The following is a 15,339-nucleotide window of genomic DNA, read 5'->3' on the forward strand; positions in this document are numbered from 1 at the left end:
TCATAGAAAAAGCAAGAGAATTCCAGAAAAACACCTACTTCTGCTTCATTGACTACACTAAAGCCTTTGATTGTGTGGATCACAACAAACTGGAATTTTTTTCAAGAGATGGGATTACCAGACCACCTTACCTGACTCCTGAGAAACTTGTATGCAGGTCAAGAAGCAATAGTTAGAAACGGACATGGAACAATAGTTCAAAATTGTGACAGTAGCACCTCAAGGTTGTATATTGTCACCCTGCTTATTTAACTTATATGCAGAGTACATCATGTGAAATGCCAAACTGGATGTATCTCAAGCTGGAATCAAGATTTATGGGAGAAATATCATTATCCCCTAATATGCAGGTTGTAACACCCTAATGACAGAAAGTGAAGAGCAACTAAACAGCCATTTGATGAAGGTGAAAAAGGAGAATGAAAAAGCTGGCTTAAAACTCAATATTCAAAAACCTAGGATCATAAGATCTAGTCCCATCATCTCATAGCAAACAGATGGGAGAAAAATACAAACAGTGAAAAAGTATTTTCTTAGGCTCCAAAATAACTGCACACAGTGACTGCATCCATGAAATTAAAAGATGCTAACTCCTTAGAAGAAAAGTTATGACAAACCTACACAGCATATTAAAAAACAGAGACATCACTTTGCCAACAAAGGTCAAGATAGTCAAAGGAATGGTTTTTTCAAGTCATGTATGGATATTAGAGTTGGATCATAAAGAAGACCGAGCACTGAAGAATTGATGCTTTCTAACTGTGGTGCTGGAGAAGATTCTGGACAATCCCTTGGACAGTAAGGAGATCAAAACAGTCAACCCTAATGGAAATAAGTCCTGAATATTCATTGGAAGGACTGATGCTGAAGCTGAAGCTCCAATACTTCGGCCACATGATGCAAAGAGCCAAATCATTGGAAAATACCTTGATGCTGAGAACGATTGAGAGCAGAAAGAGAAGGGGATGACAGAGGATGAGATTATTGGATGGCATCATTGACTGAATGGACATGAGTTTGAGCAAACTCTGGGAGATAGTGAAGGACAGAGAAGCCTGGCGTGCTGCAGTCCATGAGGCTGCAAGGAATCAGACACTAAGGGATTGAACAACAACTAAAAATGATCCATAGCAAAAAGAGAAATATCAGTTGTGGTCCCCTTGAGATTAGGAAAACCACAAGGGTTACCACTGCTATCAACAATATTATAGCTCCTGGCAAACACACATGTGAAGAAAGAAATAATGGGTAGAAGGATACAATTCCCAGCATTTTTCACAATTAACATACTACAGAATTAATAAGGAAATTCAAGAAGCCACCTGATAAAATATTATCTTATAAAAATCAATAATATTTACCTACATTATTAATAATCAATTACAATTATAACTTAAAATTAACAACAAAAGGAATCAAATATCCACAGATTAATTTATCCAATCATATGTAAAACCTTTATAGTGAAAATTTCATAGCAAGACAAAAGGCATATAAGACTATCTGAATAAATGGAAAGTCATTCCAATAAGTGAATAACATAAAAATACCAATTATCTCTAAAATAATCTTTAAATTCAATGCAATGAGAAGCAAAATTCTAGATGCATTTTGTTGAGCAATTTAATAAACTCACTATAAAATTTGTATAAAAAAATGATACATACCTAACTCAATCCTGAACAAAGGAGGCTTATCCTCCAAATAGTAAGACAAATTTCAAATTCATACAGGGTGGGGGAGTCACCTGTACACCCGTAGCTGATTCATGTCTACGTATGGAGAAAACCACCACAGTATTGTTAAGTAATTCAGTTCAGTTCAGTTCAGTCACTCAGTCGTGTCCAACTCTTTGAGACCCCATGAATCACAGCACGCCAGGCCTCCCTGTCATCACCAACTCCCGGAGTTCACTCAAACTCACGTCCATCGAGTTGGTGATGCCATCCAGCCATCTCATCCTCTAGTAATTAGCCTCCAATTAAAATAAATTAATTAATTTAAAATGAAAAATTAAAAAATCAAATGTATAATAATAAAAATAGTATGATACTGTTCCCTTAACAAAATAATATATAAATACAACAAAATAAACAACTTGGAATCGGATCTATTTATTTACAGAAAGCAAACACTAAAGGTGGCCAAAAAACAAATCAAAGGAGGAAGAGCTGAATTGTTTAGGATATGGCATTGAGAAAAGTGGGCTTCCAGGGTAGTTCAGCTGGTAAAGAATCTGCCTGCAATACAGGAGACCCTGGTTCAATTCCTGGGTCAGGAAGTTCCCCTGGAGAAGGGGCAGACAGAGATTCTTGTATTCTTGAGCTTCCTGGTGGTTCAGGCAGTAAAGAATCTGCCTGTAATGCAGAAGACCTGCGTTCCATCCCTGGATTAGGAAGATCCCAGGGAGGAGGGCATGGCAACCAGCTCCAGTATTCTTGCATGGAGAATCCCCATGGACAGAGGAGCCTGACAGGTTACAGTCCACGGGGTTGCAAAGATTAAGCATATTGAGAAAACTTCCTCACTATATGGAGAAAATATGAAATGGATCCTTAGTTAATGGCACATAGAATGGTAGATTTTTCCATGATTAAATATCCAAATGTGGCAAAATAATAAATAGAAGATAATATAGAGATTGGAAGGACTTTAAAAACAAGACTTAAGAAGCACAAATCTTGAAGCCAAAATTTGATGAATTTGATTATATATGTTGTTCTATTCAACAAACAACACCATGAAGAATATTAACAGATGAATGACAAATGGGGAAGGGATATCTGCAATATACAAACACAGACATGGTACTAGTAGATAAAAGATAGAAACTTCCAAAAATCAAAAAGAAAAACCTATCTGGAAACCCCAATCCATCCATGTACTTTAAAATACATCCAGAATCAAAACACTTGTTATTCCTTTCGCTCTATAGGGCTTGCCTGAGTTGCCATCATTTTGTACATTGATCAATTTAATTATTTTGGTCACTCTTTATTATCTAACTCACACACTAAGTGATCTCATGCATGTTGTGAATATATATTTAAACATCATCATCTACATACTGATGATTTAAAACCCTTTCTCTAGTTCACACCTCTCCTCTAATCTGGTTACATGTGTAGCAAAGTGTCTACTTGATATTTCCACTTGGATGTCCATAGACATCTTAAACTTTATTTCGAACAACTATTTCCATTGATCCAGATCAAAAACCTTGGAACCATGTTTTTCTGTTCCATTCCCCTCCCATTCCTCATCTGAGACCATCAAAATATCTCATTCAGTTCAGTTCAGTCACTCAGTCGTGTCCGACTCTTTGCGACCCCATGAATTGCAGCATGCCAGGCCTCCCTGTCCATCACCAACTACCGGAATTCACTCAAACTTTGTTTCACTCAGACCTTTGTTGGCAAAGTAATGTCTCTGCTTTTGAATATGTATCTAGGTTGGTCATAACTTTCCTTCCAAGGAATAAGCATCTTTTAATTTCATGGCTGTAGTCCCCATCTGCAGTGATTTTGGAGCCCCCAAAAATAAAGTCTGGCACTGTTTCCACTGTTTCACCATCTATTTCCCATGAAGTGATGGGACCCGATGCCATGATCTTCGTTTTCTGAATGTTGAGCTTTAAGTCAACTTTTTCACTCTCCACTTTCATCAAGAGTCTTTTTAGTTCCTCTTCACTTTCTACCATAAGGGTGGTGTCATCTGCATATCTGAGGTTATTGATATTTCTCCTATCAATCTTGATTCCAGCTTGTGATTCTTCCAGCCCAGCATTTCTCATGATGTACTCTGCATATAAGTTAAATAAGCAGGGTGACGATATACAGCCTTGACGTACTCCTTTTCCTATTTGGAATCATTCTGTTGTTCCATGTCCAGTTCTAACTGTTGCTTCCTGACCTGCATATAGGTTTCTCAAGAGGCAGGTCAGGTGGTCTGGTATTCCCATCTCTTTCAGAATTTTCCACAGTTTATTGTGATCCACATGGTCAAAGGCTTTGGCATAGTCAATAAAGCAGAAGTAGATAATTTCTGGAACTCTCTTGCTTTTTCCATGATCCAGCAGATGGTGGCAATTTGGTCTCTGGTTCTTCTGCTTTTTCTAAACCAGCTTGAACATCTGGAAGTTCACAGTTCGTGTATTGCTGAAGCCTGGCTTGGAGAATTTGGAGCATTACTTTACCAGCGTGTGAGATAAGTGCAATTGTGCGGTAGTTTGAGCATTTTTTGGCATTGCCTTTCTTTGGGATTGGAATGAAAACTGACCTTTTCCAGTCCTGTGGCCACTGCTGAGTTTTCCAAATTGCTGGCATATTGAGTGCAACACTTTCACAGCATCATCTTTCAGGATTTGAAATAGCTCAACTGGAATTCCATCACCTCCACTAGCTTTGTTCATAGTGATGTTTTCTAAGGCCCACTTGACTTCACATTCCAGGATGTCTGGCTCTAGCTGAGTGATCACACCATCATGATTATCTTGGTCATGAAGATCTTTTTTGTACAGTTCTTCTGTGTATTCTTGCCACCTCTTAATATCTTCTGCTTCTGTTAGGTCCATACCATTTCTGTCCTTTATCAAACACATCTTTGCATGAAATGTTCCCTTGGTATCTCTAATTTTCTTGAAGAGATCTCTAGTCTTTCCCATTCTGTTGTTTTCCTCTATTTCTTTGCATTCATCGCTAAGGAAGGCTTTCTTATCTCTTCTTGCTATTTTTTGGAACTCTGCATTTAGATGCTTATATCTTTCCTTTTCTCCTTTGCTTTTTGCTTCTCTTCTTTTCACAGCTATTTGTAAGGCCTCCCCAGACAGGCATTTTGCTTTTTTGCATTTCTTTTCCATGGGGATGGTCTTGATCCCTGTCTCCTGTACAATGTCATGAACCTCTGTCCATAGTTCATCAGGCACTCTGTCTATCAGATCTAGTCCCTTAAAATCTATTTCTCACTTCCACTGAATAATCATAAGGGATTTGATTTAGGTCATACCTGAATGGTCTAGTGGTTTTCCCTACTTTCTTCAATTTCAGTCTGAATTTGGCAATGAAAGTGAAATTGCTCAATCGTGTCCGACTCTTTGCGACCCCATGGACTGTAGCCTATCAGGCTCTTCCGCCCATGGGATTTTCCAGGCAAGAGTGCTGGTGTGGATTACCATTTCCTTCTCCAGGGGATCTTCCCGACCCAGGAATTGAACCCGGGTCTCCCTCATTGCAGGCAGACGTTTTACCATCTGAGCCACCAGGGAAGCCCTAATAAGTACATGAAATTGAAAGTCGCTCAGTCATGTCCAACTCTTTGTGACCCCATGAACTATACAGTGCATGGAATTCTCCAGGCCAGAATACTGTAGTGGGTAGCCTTTCCCTTCTCCAGAGGATCTTCCCAAACCAGGAATCAAACTCAGGTCTCCCACATTCCAGGCATATTCTTTACCAGCTGAGCCACAAGGGAATCGGAGTTCATAATCTGAGCCACAGTCAGCTCCCGATCTTGTTTTTGCTGACTGTATAGAGCTTCTCCATTTTAAAAATCCATCCTAAATATGACCACTGCTCATCTCTTCTAAGCAACCATTATCTCATCTCTAACCATAATTACTGCATTGCTTCCTAGATTATCTCCATAATTCCTTCCTTGCCTACTTTCAGTCTTTTCAAAACACATCAATTAGATTGATTGTGTTAAAATGAAAGTTAGATCATGTTACTTCTCTGCTTAAAATTTTCCAGTGGCTTCACAATCTTTATGACTTATAAGATGCTACACGACCTACTTCCTGCTCTTCTTCTATTTATATTTTCTTTTAATTCTTTTATTTTTAAGCTATTTTACCTTGAATCCACTTATAATTTATTTTAGCATATGGTAATAAACAGAGATATAATTTTGCATTTCTGAAGGAATAACAACTTGTCCTAAAACCATATACAATCCTCCCTTGATAACCTTGGTGGATTGGTTACAGGAACCCCCATAGATATCAAAATCCATGCTTAAGTCTCTTATATAAATGGTACAGTATTTGTACATAAACTATGCACATCCTCTCTTCTTATATACTTTGTCATCTCTAGATTAGTTATAATATCTAATACAGTGTAAATGTTATTTAAATAGTTTCTGTTGTTGTTTAGTCACCAAATCGTGTCTGACTCTCCATGACCTCATGGACTGTAGCCCTCCAGGCTTCTTGGTCCATGGGACTTTTCAGGCAAGAATACTTGAATGGGTTGCCATTTTCTTCTCCAGGGAATCTTCCCCACCCAGGGATTGAACCTGCACCTCTTACTTAGCAGGTGTAATTGTTACCACTGAACCACATGGGAAGCCCCTAGCCCACGGCAAATTAAAGGTTTGCTTTTGGGAACTTTCTGGAATTTATTCTGAATACAGTAGAATCATAGGGGTTAATGATGCCAACCTTCACACAATCAAAAAACCACCTATAACTTTGAGGTTGGCCCTCCATATTCATGGTTCCTCATTGGTGGATTCAACTGACCACAGATTGTGCAGTATGTACATGTTTATTGAAAAAAATATGCATATAAGTGGACCTGTTCAGTTGAAATCCAAGTTGTTCAAAGGTCAACTATGTTTTTGTAGTTGCTTGAATCTGTGGGTTTGAAGAGTTGGCTGTATTGATTAAGTTTTCCTTTCTTCCACTGAAATGCTAGCTTTTTCTAATATTAAACTTTAAATATACTCAGCATTAGAGGCAATGTTCCAATGCTCTTGTGATGATATTAATACAGTAGCACAAGAAAACCTGGTTTTTACTAACTACTCCTCTCCTTGAGGCTTTTTATCAAAGAAAAATAAAAAGAATTGTGGCCAAATGAGAATCAAAGCACCACTTCTTTAATAGCTGAGCCAGTGTCCACTAACTCCTGTTGCAGAGCTCTGATAATTGATGAGTTTAAAAGCTTTGACTTAAAGGAATAAAGAAACCTTCCTCATTCTAGCCCCTTGAAACTAAGATGGCTAAATGTGCAGTGCAGACATTATCCTAACTCATATAACCAGTTCACTCATTCACAGGCACAGATCAGCTTACCACATGGAAGCAGGCAGCGCAACAGAGAGTGTTGAGATGAAAGAAACAATAACCCTGCCCATTAGTAAGACATTGTCCAACAAATATCCTAGGTTCTGATTAATCATATTAATAACATCTCCCTTGAGAGGAGACCTAAGGAGGGAGGTAGAAAGAAGAAATGTAGGTTAGTAGTGCAATAGTTGTATCCCCATGGCTATTGACAAAGATAGAACTTTGGGTCTGTTTCAGGGAATTTTCTTTTGTTCTATTAATTAGTTTTAACAGTGCCAGGCTGCTTTAATTATTGTACCTTTGTAATATTGAGTTGTGCTAGTCTTCTCTCATTAATCTTTTTTACTGAGGAATACCTGACTTACAAATATTGTGTTAATTTCAGGTATACAGTATAGTAATTACAGGGTTTTTTTTTCTGATTATATTCCACTATAGGTTATCAAAAGATATTAAATATAAATCCCTGTGTTATACAGTTTATCTTTATCTTTATTGTTTGTCTATTTGATGGATCGTATTTTTCATCTTTTAATTCCATATTCCTAATTTGTCCCTTCCTCCTTTCCTCTCCCTTTTTGGTAACCATAATTTTTTTTTTTCTAAATCTTTGTTTCTGCTTTGTATATAGATTCATTTGTATTACTTTTTAGATTCCAAATATAAGTGATATCACATAGTATTTGTCTTAGTAAGATTAACTTCACTATGTATAATATTTCCTAGGTCCATCCATCTCATTAATTTTTTAAAAAATACTTCTTGGATCTTCTTGTCCAGGTGTTCCTTATTCTTCCAAATGAACTTTATATACAATCACTTCATTTAAGTACAAAAATGTCAAATTGTGCTTTTGAATAGAAATACTTTAAATCTATAAATTATTTAAGGTAAATCACCCCCTAGTAAATAATGGTATTTTACAAAGTTCCATTTTCAGCTCAATGTTATTGTCACTCTACACAGTATCTCACTGCTGCTGCTGCTAAGTCACTTCAGTCGTGTTCGACTCTGTGCAACCCCAAAGACGGCAGCCCACCAGGCTCCCCCATCCCTGGGATTCTCCAGGCAAGAACACTGGAGTAGCTTGCCATTTCCTTCTCCAATGCATGAAAGTGAAAAGTGAAAGTGAAGTCACTCAGGTTGTCTACTTGAAAGTTACACAGTCGTGTCCGACTCCTAGTGACCCCATGGACTGTAGTCTACTAGGCCCCTCTGTCCATGGGATTTTCCAGGCAAGAGTACTGGAGTGGGGTGCCATTGCCTTCTCCGCAGTATCTCGCTAGGTAATCTCATAGATGATCATGACTTCAACTATCATTTATTGTAGTTACTGATGACTGTTAAATCTCTTCATCTCTTTCAGATGTTTCTTTCAAATTACAGACTCATACTCAAGTTGAGTATAGCCTCCTATTTTTATAAGCATTCTCTTTTCCACTAGGATGTCTTACAGGTAACTTATATTCAATACATTACAAAATAAACATAATATTATCCCCTCTAAATAAATAAACCAATAAAAAATACCCCGTACTTCTTTTTTTTTTTTTTCCCTTATTGGTACCACCATCTAGGTGCTTAATCAAAAAATCAGTTTCTTATCCTTAACACTACTGTCTCTCTTATTGCTTGCCTAAGACCTGTACAATCATCATGTCCTATTGATTATCTATTGGTGGTGCTGGTTTAATCACTAAGTTGTGCCCAACTCTTGCAACCCCATGGACTGTAGTCCCTAGTCTCCCTTGTCCATAGGATTTCCCAGGCAAGAATACTGGAGTGCCATTTCCTTCTCCAGGGGATATTCCTGACACAGGGATTGAACCAATGTCTCCTGTGTTGCAAGAGGATTCTTTACTACTGAGCCACCAGGGAAGCCCTGACTATCCATTAAAATCCCTCAAACCCAACTAATTCTCTCAATCCTCATTTCCTACAACTTTTGATAAAGTCATTGTCATTACTTGTATGTACTACTACAACAGACTTTTAAAAGTTTTCCTTGCTTCCAATGTATCCCCTTTCTCTTATTAGTCATTTATTGGTTATTTTAGTACCTGGGTCACCATCTTCCTTTCCACCTCAATCTCCACCACTCTTCTGAGTGACTTTAAAGTCTATATGGATAGCTCATCTAAAACGCTAGCCTTCTAGTGCCTTTGGCGATTCAATTCCTGTAACCTTCACCTCCACTTTACTTTGTGTGCCAGGTCACTTCAGTTGTGTCCGACTCTTTGCGATCCTATCAACTGTAGCCCACCAGGCTCCTCTGTCCGTGGGATTCTCCAGGCAAGAATACTGGAGTGGGTTGTCTTGCCCTCCTCCAGGGGATCTTCCCAACCCAGGGATTGAACCCACATCTCTTAAGTCTCCTGCATTGGCAGGTGGGTCTTTACCAATAGCACCACCTAGGAAGCCCCCACTTTCCTGTGGCCCTTGGTTAAACTACAGACCATCATCTTATCACCTGAAATTGCTCTGTTTAAGTTTTAAAATTAAGTTACACTCACTGTTTTCACTCCCAGATCTCCAAATTATTCTTTATTCCATTATGTTATTTAACCTCTCTGAGGAAGCTAAAACCATTAACTTCTTCATCTTTGAAATGATCTTTTTAACATCTTTGGTACCATCTTATCTGATTTTTGTTCTAACATTTTTCTCACTTTTTCTCACATTTACTTTTCAATTAGTACCTCCCTTAAAATCTGTTTTCCTTGGTGTTTTATTCTAGGATTCCTACTGTCCCATTGAATATACTCTTCCAGGGTGACTGTTTATTACTTTGTCTTCAATTACTACTTAAATGTTGATGCTTTTCACATTTATTCCCTCAGATAATACCTTTCTTTTGAGCTTCAGATCTTTATGTCTATTAGATATCTCTATTTAGCTGTCTTATAGACATCTCTAATTCAAGAAATTCAAAAGTGAACTCATCATTACCCATTTTCTCCCATCCCAAATTAGTTGCTGCATACGGTCTCTATATTGTTGAATGATAGCCCTTGTACCTGGTTGTCCAGACCAAAAATTGGGAAACATTTCAGGATTTTCCTTCAAATAGGTGGTTACCATTCAAGAATCCTTCTCCTTCTCATGTTCCATATTCATTAATCAAATCCCACTGATTCTACTTACTTTATCTTTTTGGAACCCTTTCTTCAACTTCAAATTTCATCTATTTTACTCCTGAATCTTTACATATTGCATTACCCACGACTGGAGCTTCCTTTCCCCTGCTTTTGTTCCACACTATCCCTTTACCTGTATACTTATTTCTCATCCTTTAGATTAGTGGTTCTTAAAGTGTAGTTCTTGATCCAGCAACATCAGAATCACTTGGTCACTTTTGTGAGTGAGAACATTCTTGAACCCTATCCCAGACCTACTGAATCAGAGGTGCTGGAGTTATTGCAAGAAATCCATGATTTAACAAGTCTTCCAGGTGATTCTTATGCATGCTAAAGTTTGAGAATTACTGATTTAGATCTCAGCTAACATATCACCTACTTTGGGAAACCATCCTTGACCATCCGAACATTAGATTAGGTATCTTATTCTAAAATTCCATGGCACATTTTTTAAAGCCCCTATTTAAGAGTTAAAACACTACATTATAATTAGCAGTTTACTTATCTCTATACAATAATAGCCCAAGTGTTTTTTAGAGTATGAACAAGTATTATTCCCCAAAACTTCAATAACTTCTAACATTGTTCCTCACCCAGTAGGCCCCCAGTAAGTAAGAATGAATGAATGAATAGAAGATAATGTGGTCAAGATCATGGTAACTCTACATTTAGTATTAGAATTTTAATATGTAACTGCAGTTAGGATTCAGTCTGTACTAAGAGGACAGGAACTTTATCTATGACTAGGCTTAAGGATCAGTTTGTGGTCTGGGACAAGCCACTCTCTAGTCATGATTAAGAGCTCAGATTACATATAGCTAGATCTAGAGAGACTAGAAGCTCAGTCCGTATTCAGGGTTAAGGATAGTATAAGGCTCCATGTGTAACAAGTGTTGAGTATGTCTTTGATGAAGCAAAAGACCTAAAGTAGGCAGTTTGTTCTGAGATTGAAAGAATGAATATTTTATAGAGACAAATTCAGACTATGGCTTAGTTCTGGTAAATATTCCTGTTTCTGTTTGCTAAGAATACACTTTTAAAAATGGAACAAGCCAGAGGCTGAAACAGAGATGCTTCACCTCCTATGTTCCTTCACTAAATGTTCCCACTTACCAGGCTCAGCAGCCAGTGGCCAACCAGTGCTGGATTCTAGCACTCCATGGGCATGCACAGAGTAGGGGCGGCTGGCATTGTTCTTGAACACCACAGTTAGAATATCACCAACCTCTCCTCTGATAAGTGGACCTAGTAAATGCAAAAGAAGAAAAAATTTCTCATTAGTGGAATAGTGAAACAAGGGCATTAAAGAAATTAAAGAAAGGGATATACACAGGAGCCACCTAGAATTAAGGGTTTGCCCTGTGAAAGGGTCCCAAGACTGAAAGTCATAACTGGCTCCATTTTTAAAATTCAGAAGCCCTTGAACTGATACTGTTACCCACACGATGAGGGTACTTCAACAAGATTATGCCTTCAATTATTCCCACCTCCCATCTCTCTTTGTATAATAGCTCAAGGTTCTAGATAATCAGAATTCTGTGGAATCATTGTTGGTAAGGAATGAGAGAAGATTCCCTTCAAGGACCAGTGGGTATCTTCTGTATGATGATAAGAATGAGGAAGCTCATTGGCTCCTATAAAAGTGATGAAACTGAAGCAATAATTGCAAGGGTGTAAGGGTAATACTGGTTCCCTGTACCATTTCCCCCACTTTTTGATACTCTTAAGTTCTCTTGCCTTTAACATTTAAAAATTGTATCACTATTATAGATCCCAAGATATAGAGGCCTGGAAATACCTGGTTCAGATTGCTGCAGAATTCATGAATTAACTCCATTTGATTGCTTATTTTCATGGGTGATTTATAAAATATGACCACATTTCCAGTATGTCATAAGGAAAATTGATAATGAGGAATGGTGAGGGCTTCCTGATATGACACAGCCTCCCCAGGATCATCACAGGCTTCTAGATACTAGAAGGAAAGTGGAATTCCCTTACCTAAGATTCCCAAGTGTTCCTCTGATCCAGTCCTTGGCCGTTGGACCCTGAATGTGCCATCAGTATACTCTCTGAATACAGCTTTCTTGTATCTTGAACCCAGGAGTCCATCTTTGTTGCTCAGAAAGATGTGACCATAACTAGAGGAATCCAAAGAGTAGTATGAGCACCTGGCCTTTAACCTCTCATTTTCAGATATGGGAAAGCTAAGTCAGACCCAACTTCATGGCACAGATATTAGGAGAGCCCTATTCTTATGTGAGATTATCCACCTTGGCTGCATATCTGCAGTTAAAAATGGTAGATTTCAGTATTTATTTATAGTACTTTGTTTGCCATCATCTAGTTAGGGATTTATAGTAAAATTTATATGGTAAAAACACTATGATAAGAATCAAACCCTGAACGTTAGCTCCAGTCTTAATGATGTTTTAGATGAAATTAGTCTGACAAAGGACAAGGTACAGATGGTAGGAGAATACTAACAGCTTCTGCTTCTGTTGCTGGTAGGTAGGAAGAAAATGAAATCCTACAGATTTCTCATTATGAGATATTTTCCTATTTACAAAGAGCTATATTATTCATTGTATCATTTGGCATTTCCAATAGACTGATGAGGAATGTACATCCTAAAAGTAGAACCCTATGATTCAGTGATGACAGGACTTATCTTCATTGATACTGTCAGCCAGAAGGGGAACCAGGGCTTGGATTAAAATCTGGTCAAGTTCTTTCAATTATACCACATCACTTTAAAGACAAGTAAACCAGAAATCAGAAAAGGGAATTCATTTTTTCAAAGTTGCAGAACAAGTTAGCAAGAAGGCTTCAACCTTCAACAACCAACACAAATAATTGGCAAAGGGTACTGAGAACACCAAAAATAAACAATAGCGGACATTGCTAATCTGTACCATAGTTTCCATTCTTCCCTCCTTCCTTTTTAGTAATAAAGTCACCTAGGTTTTATCTAAGCACATTGCTGCCTAACCAGAGATTACACTTCCCAGACTTCCTTGCAGCTAGGTATGGCCATATGAATAAGTTCAGGATAATGGGGTATGAGAGAAAGTAATGTATACAACTTCAAGTCATTGCCTCACAAACAATGCTGCTTACCCTGGATTTACTTCCCCTTTCTTGACAGCTGGGAATGACTACAACTTGAATAGACATTTTAGTTCCTATTGGCCTTGAACTGCTCATATTTGCACTAGTATGTAAACAAGAAATAAAATTCTGACATACTTAAGTCACTCTTTGGGGTTTTTTTCTGCTATTCATTTTACCCTCTATCTTAATAAAATTATGGTAAGGGACGTTTGAGCTTGGGATATTCAGTCCCCTAAGTAAATTCCATATAAAATTTAAATCCCAATATATGTGCTTCTGAGGAGAGGAGGAAAGGAGGCCAAGGCTTAGAGCATGAAGACGTGGGCAAGGTCTTTACTTCAGCTCTAGAGTATAGCAACATAGATGAAGCACTGAGTTCCACCTTACCTGTGTTTTAGTCCCTGCTCTAGATTTGTTGGTATGTTATTAGGTGAGTTTAGGAGAAGGAAATGGCGACCCACTCCAGTGTTCTTGCCTGGAGAATCCCAGGGATGGGGGAGCCTGGTGGTCTGCCGTCTATGGGGTCACACAGAGTCGGACACGACTGAAGCGACTTACCAGAAGATAAGTGCCTCATCATCTCAGAATATCCTCCATTTCAGTAAACTGGTCTAGAGTCTCTGAAAGGATGATCTCTTCTTTTCTGAAACCTTACCTGTCCTTCTCAGACTGGTTGTGCCATTCTAGTTCCCAGCTCCTGTCTGGGCAATAGTCCCACTCCATCTCTTCTGCCATGATGTAGTAGATCCTTGCAGCTTGGTAACGTTGATGAGGATTGGCTTGGTGTCCAGGACAAAGGGAGACATTATAGATTGCCCTCATCCCTGCTTCTCTATGGCTGCCTGCTTGGCAGTAAATTTCAAATGTCCCTGAGGTGGGAACAGAGAGCAAAATCTGAATTCAGAATACCCCTGTATAGTGCCTGAGGGAGTTTCTACTTCTCTCTAGTCATATAGCAGAGAGTAGGTAGCTTCAGATATGGTTTTGATATGCATTAGGTAAAATATTATTAAATTTATTGAGAATAATGAGCACAGAGGTTAACTAAACCTGCCACTAGAATGACAAACTCCTCTCTGTTTACCAATGGCTTCTCTAGTTTTAGGACTGAAAGTCCAACATCTCTGGGAATGCCTCAGTTATGGGAAAACTGGGATAGTCAATCATCTTATCTGACACTTATTAAGCATATAACTTTCAGGAAAATTTTAAGCTTTTGTGTATTTCAGTTTCCTCATGGTAAAGTGAGAGCATTTTACTTAATGGGATTATTTTAAAATTAATCAAGAAAATATGTACATATTGCTTGGCATAGTATAGTGTAAAATGTTCAATAAGTAAAACTATAAGTAAATAAAGCTGAATAATTATTATTTGAAAAAAGGAATTGATCAATTTTCTCCGCTTCCTACCAAGTCTTAAAGAAATAAAGGTGGGCATATATATAACGAACTTCTTGATCATAAGAATGCTTACATCAGAGAACTCTGAAATGGGCTTCCCCAAGTTTTTTTTTTTTTTTTCTTAATTGGAGGCTAATTACTTTACAATATTGTATTGGTTTTGCCATACATTAACACAATCAAATGTTTGGATATCAGCCATAAATATCTGAATTGTAGAACTGCCTGTATCTGATCTCAAGATCCAGGTTTCTATGTCAAGGACACAAAGGTTCATAGACTATTGATCAGGAGAAGCTAACTTTCTTACATTATTTCCCCAGTATTCCTTATTTTACTGATGACTGCCTATACCACCGCTATAAAATCTTCCTAGCTTTTAAAGGCTTCTATGAGCTAGCTGGGAAATAGATGGGGAAACAGTGTCAGACTTTATCTTTTTGGGCTCCAAAATCACTGCAGATGGTGACTGCAGCAATGAAATTAAAAGACGTTTACTCCTTGGAAGAAAAGTTATGACCAACCTAGATAGCACATTCAAAAGCAGAGACATTATTTGCCAACAAAGGTCCATTTAGTCAAGGCTATGGTTTTTCTGGTGATCATGTATGGATGC

General features: G+C 38.0%; 1 protein-coding gene across 9 annotated transcripts in view; it reads right to left on the bottom strand.

Moving 5' to 3' along the window:
• The window catches only part of HEPH (hephaestin), a 137,949-nt gene that overhangs the window by 90,535 nt on the left and 32,075 nt on the right, over positions 1-15,339 (bottom strand). For all 9 annotated transcript variants that reach the window (XM_070784729.1, XM_070784728.1, XM_070784725.1 and 6 more), the window contains 3 exons: positions 13,976-14,189; positions 12,208-12,347; positions 11,320-11,451 (listed from right to left, as the gene is read on the bottom strand). In XM_070784729.1, coding sequence (XP_070640830.1) covers positions 11,320-11,451; positions 12,208-12,347; positions 13,976-14,189 — 486 coding nt within the window. The remainder of the gene's footprint in view (positions 1-11,319; positions 11,452-12,207; positions 12,348-13,975; positions 14,190-15,339) is intronic.

This window comes from Bos indicus, chromosome X (genome assembly GCF_029378745.1).
Source record: "Bos indicus isolate NIAB-ARS_2022 breed Sahiwal x Tharparkar chromosome X, NIAB-ARS_B.indTharparkar_mat_pri_1.0, whole genome shotgun sequence".
NCBI lineage: Eukaryota > Metazoa > Chordata > Mammalia > Artiodactyla > Bovidae > Bos > Bos indicus.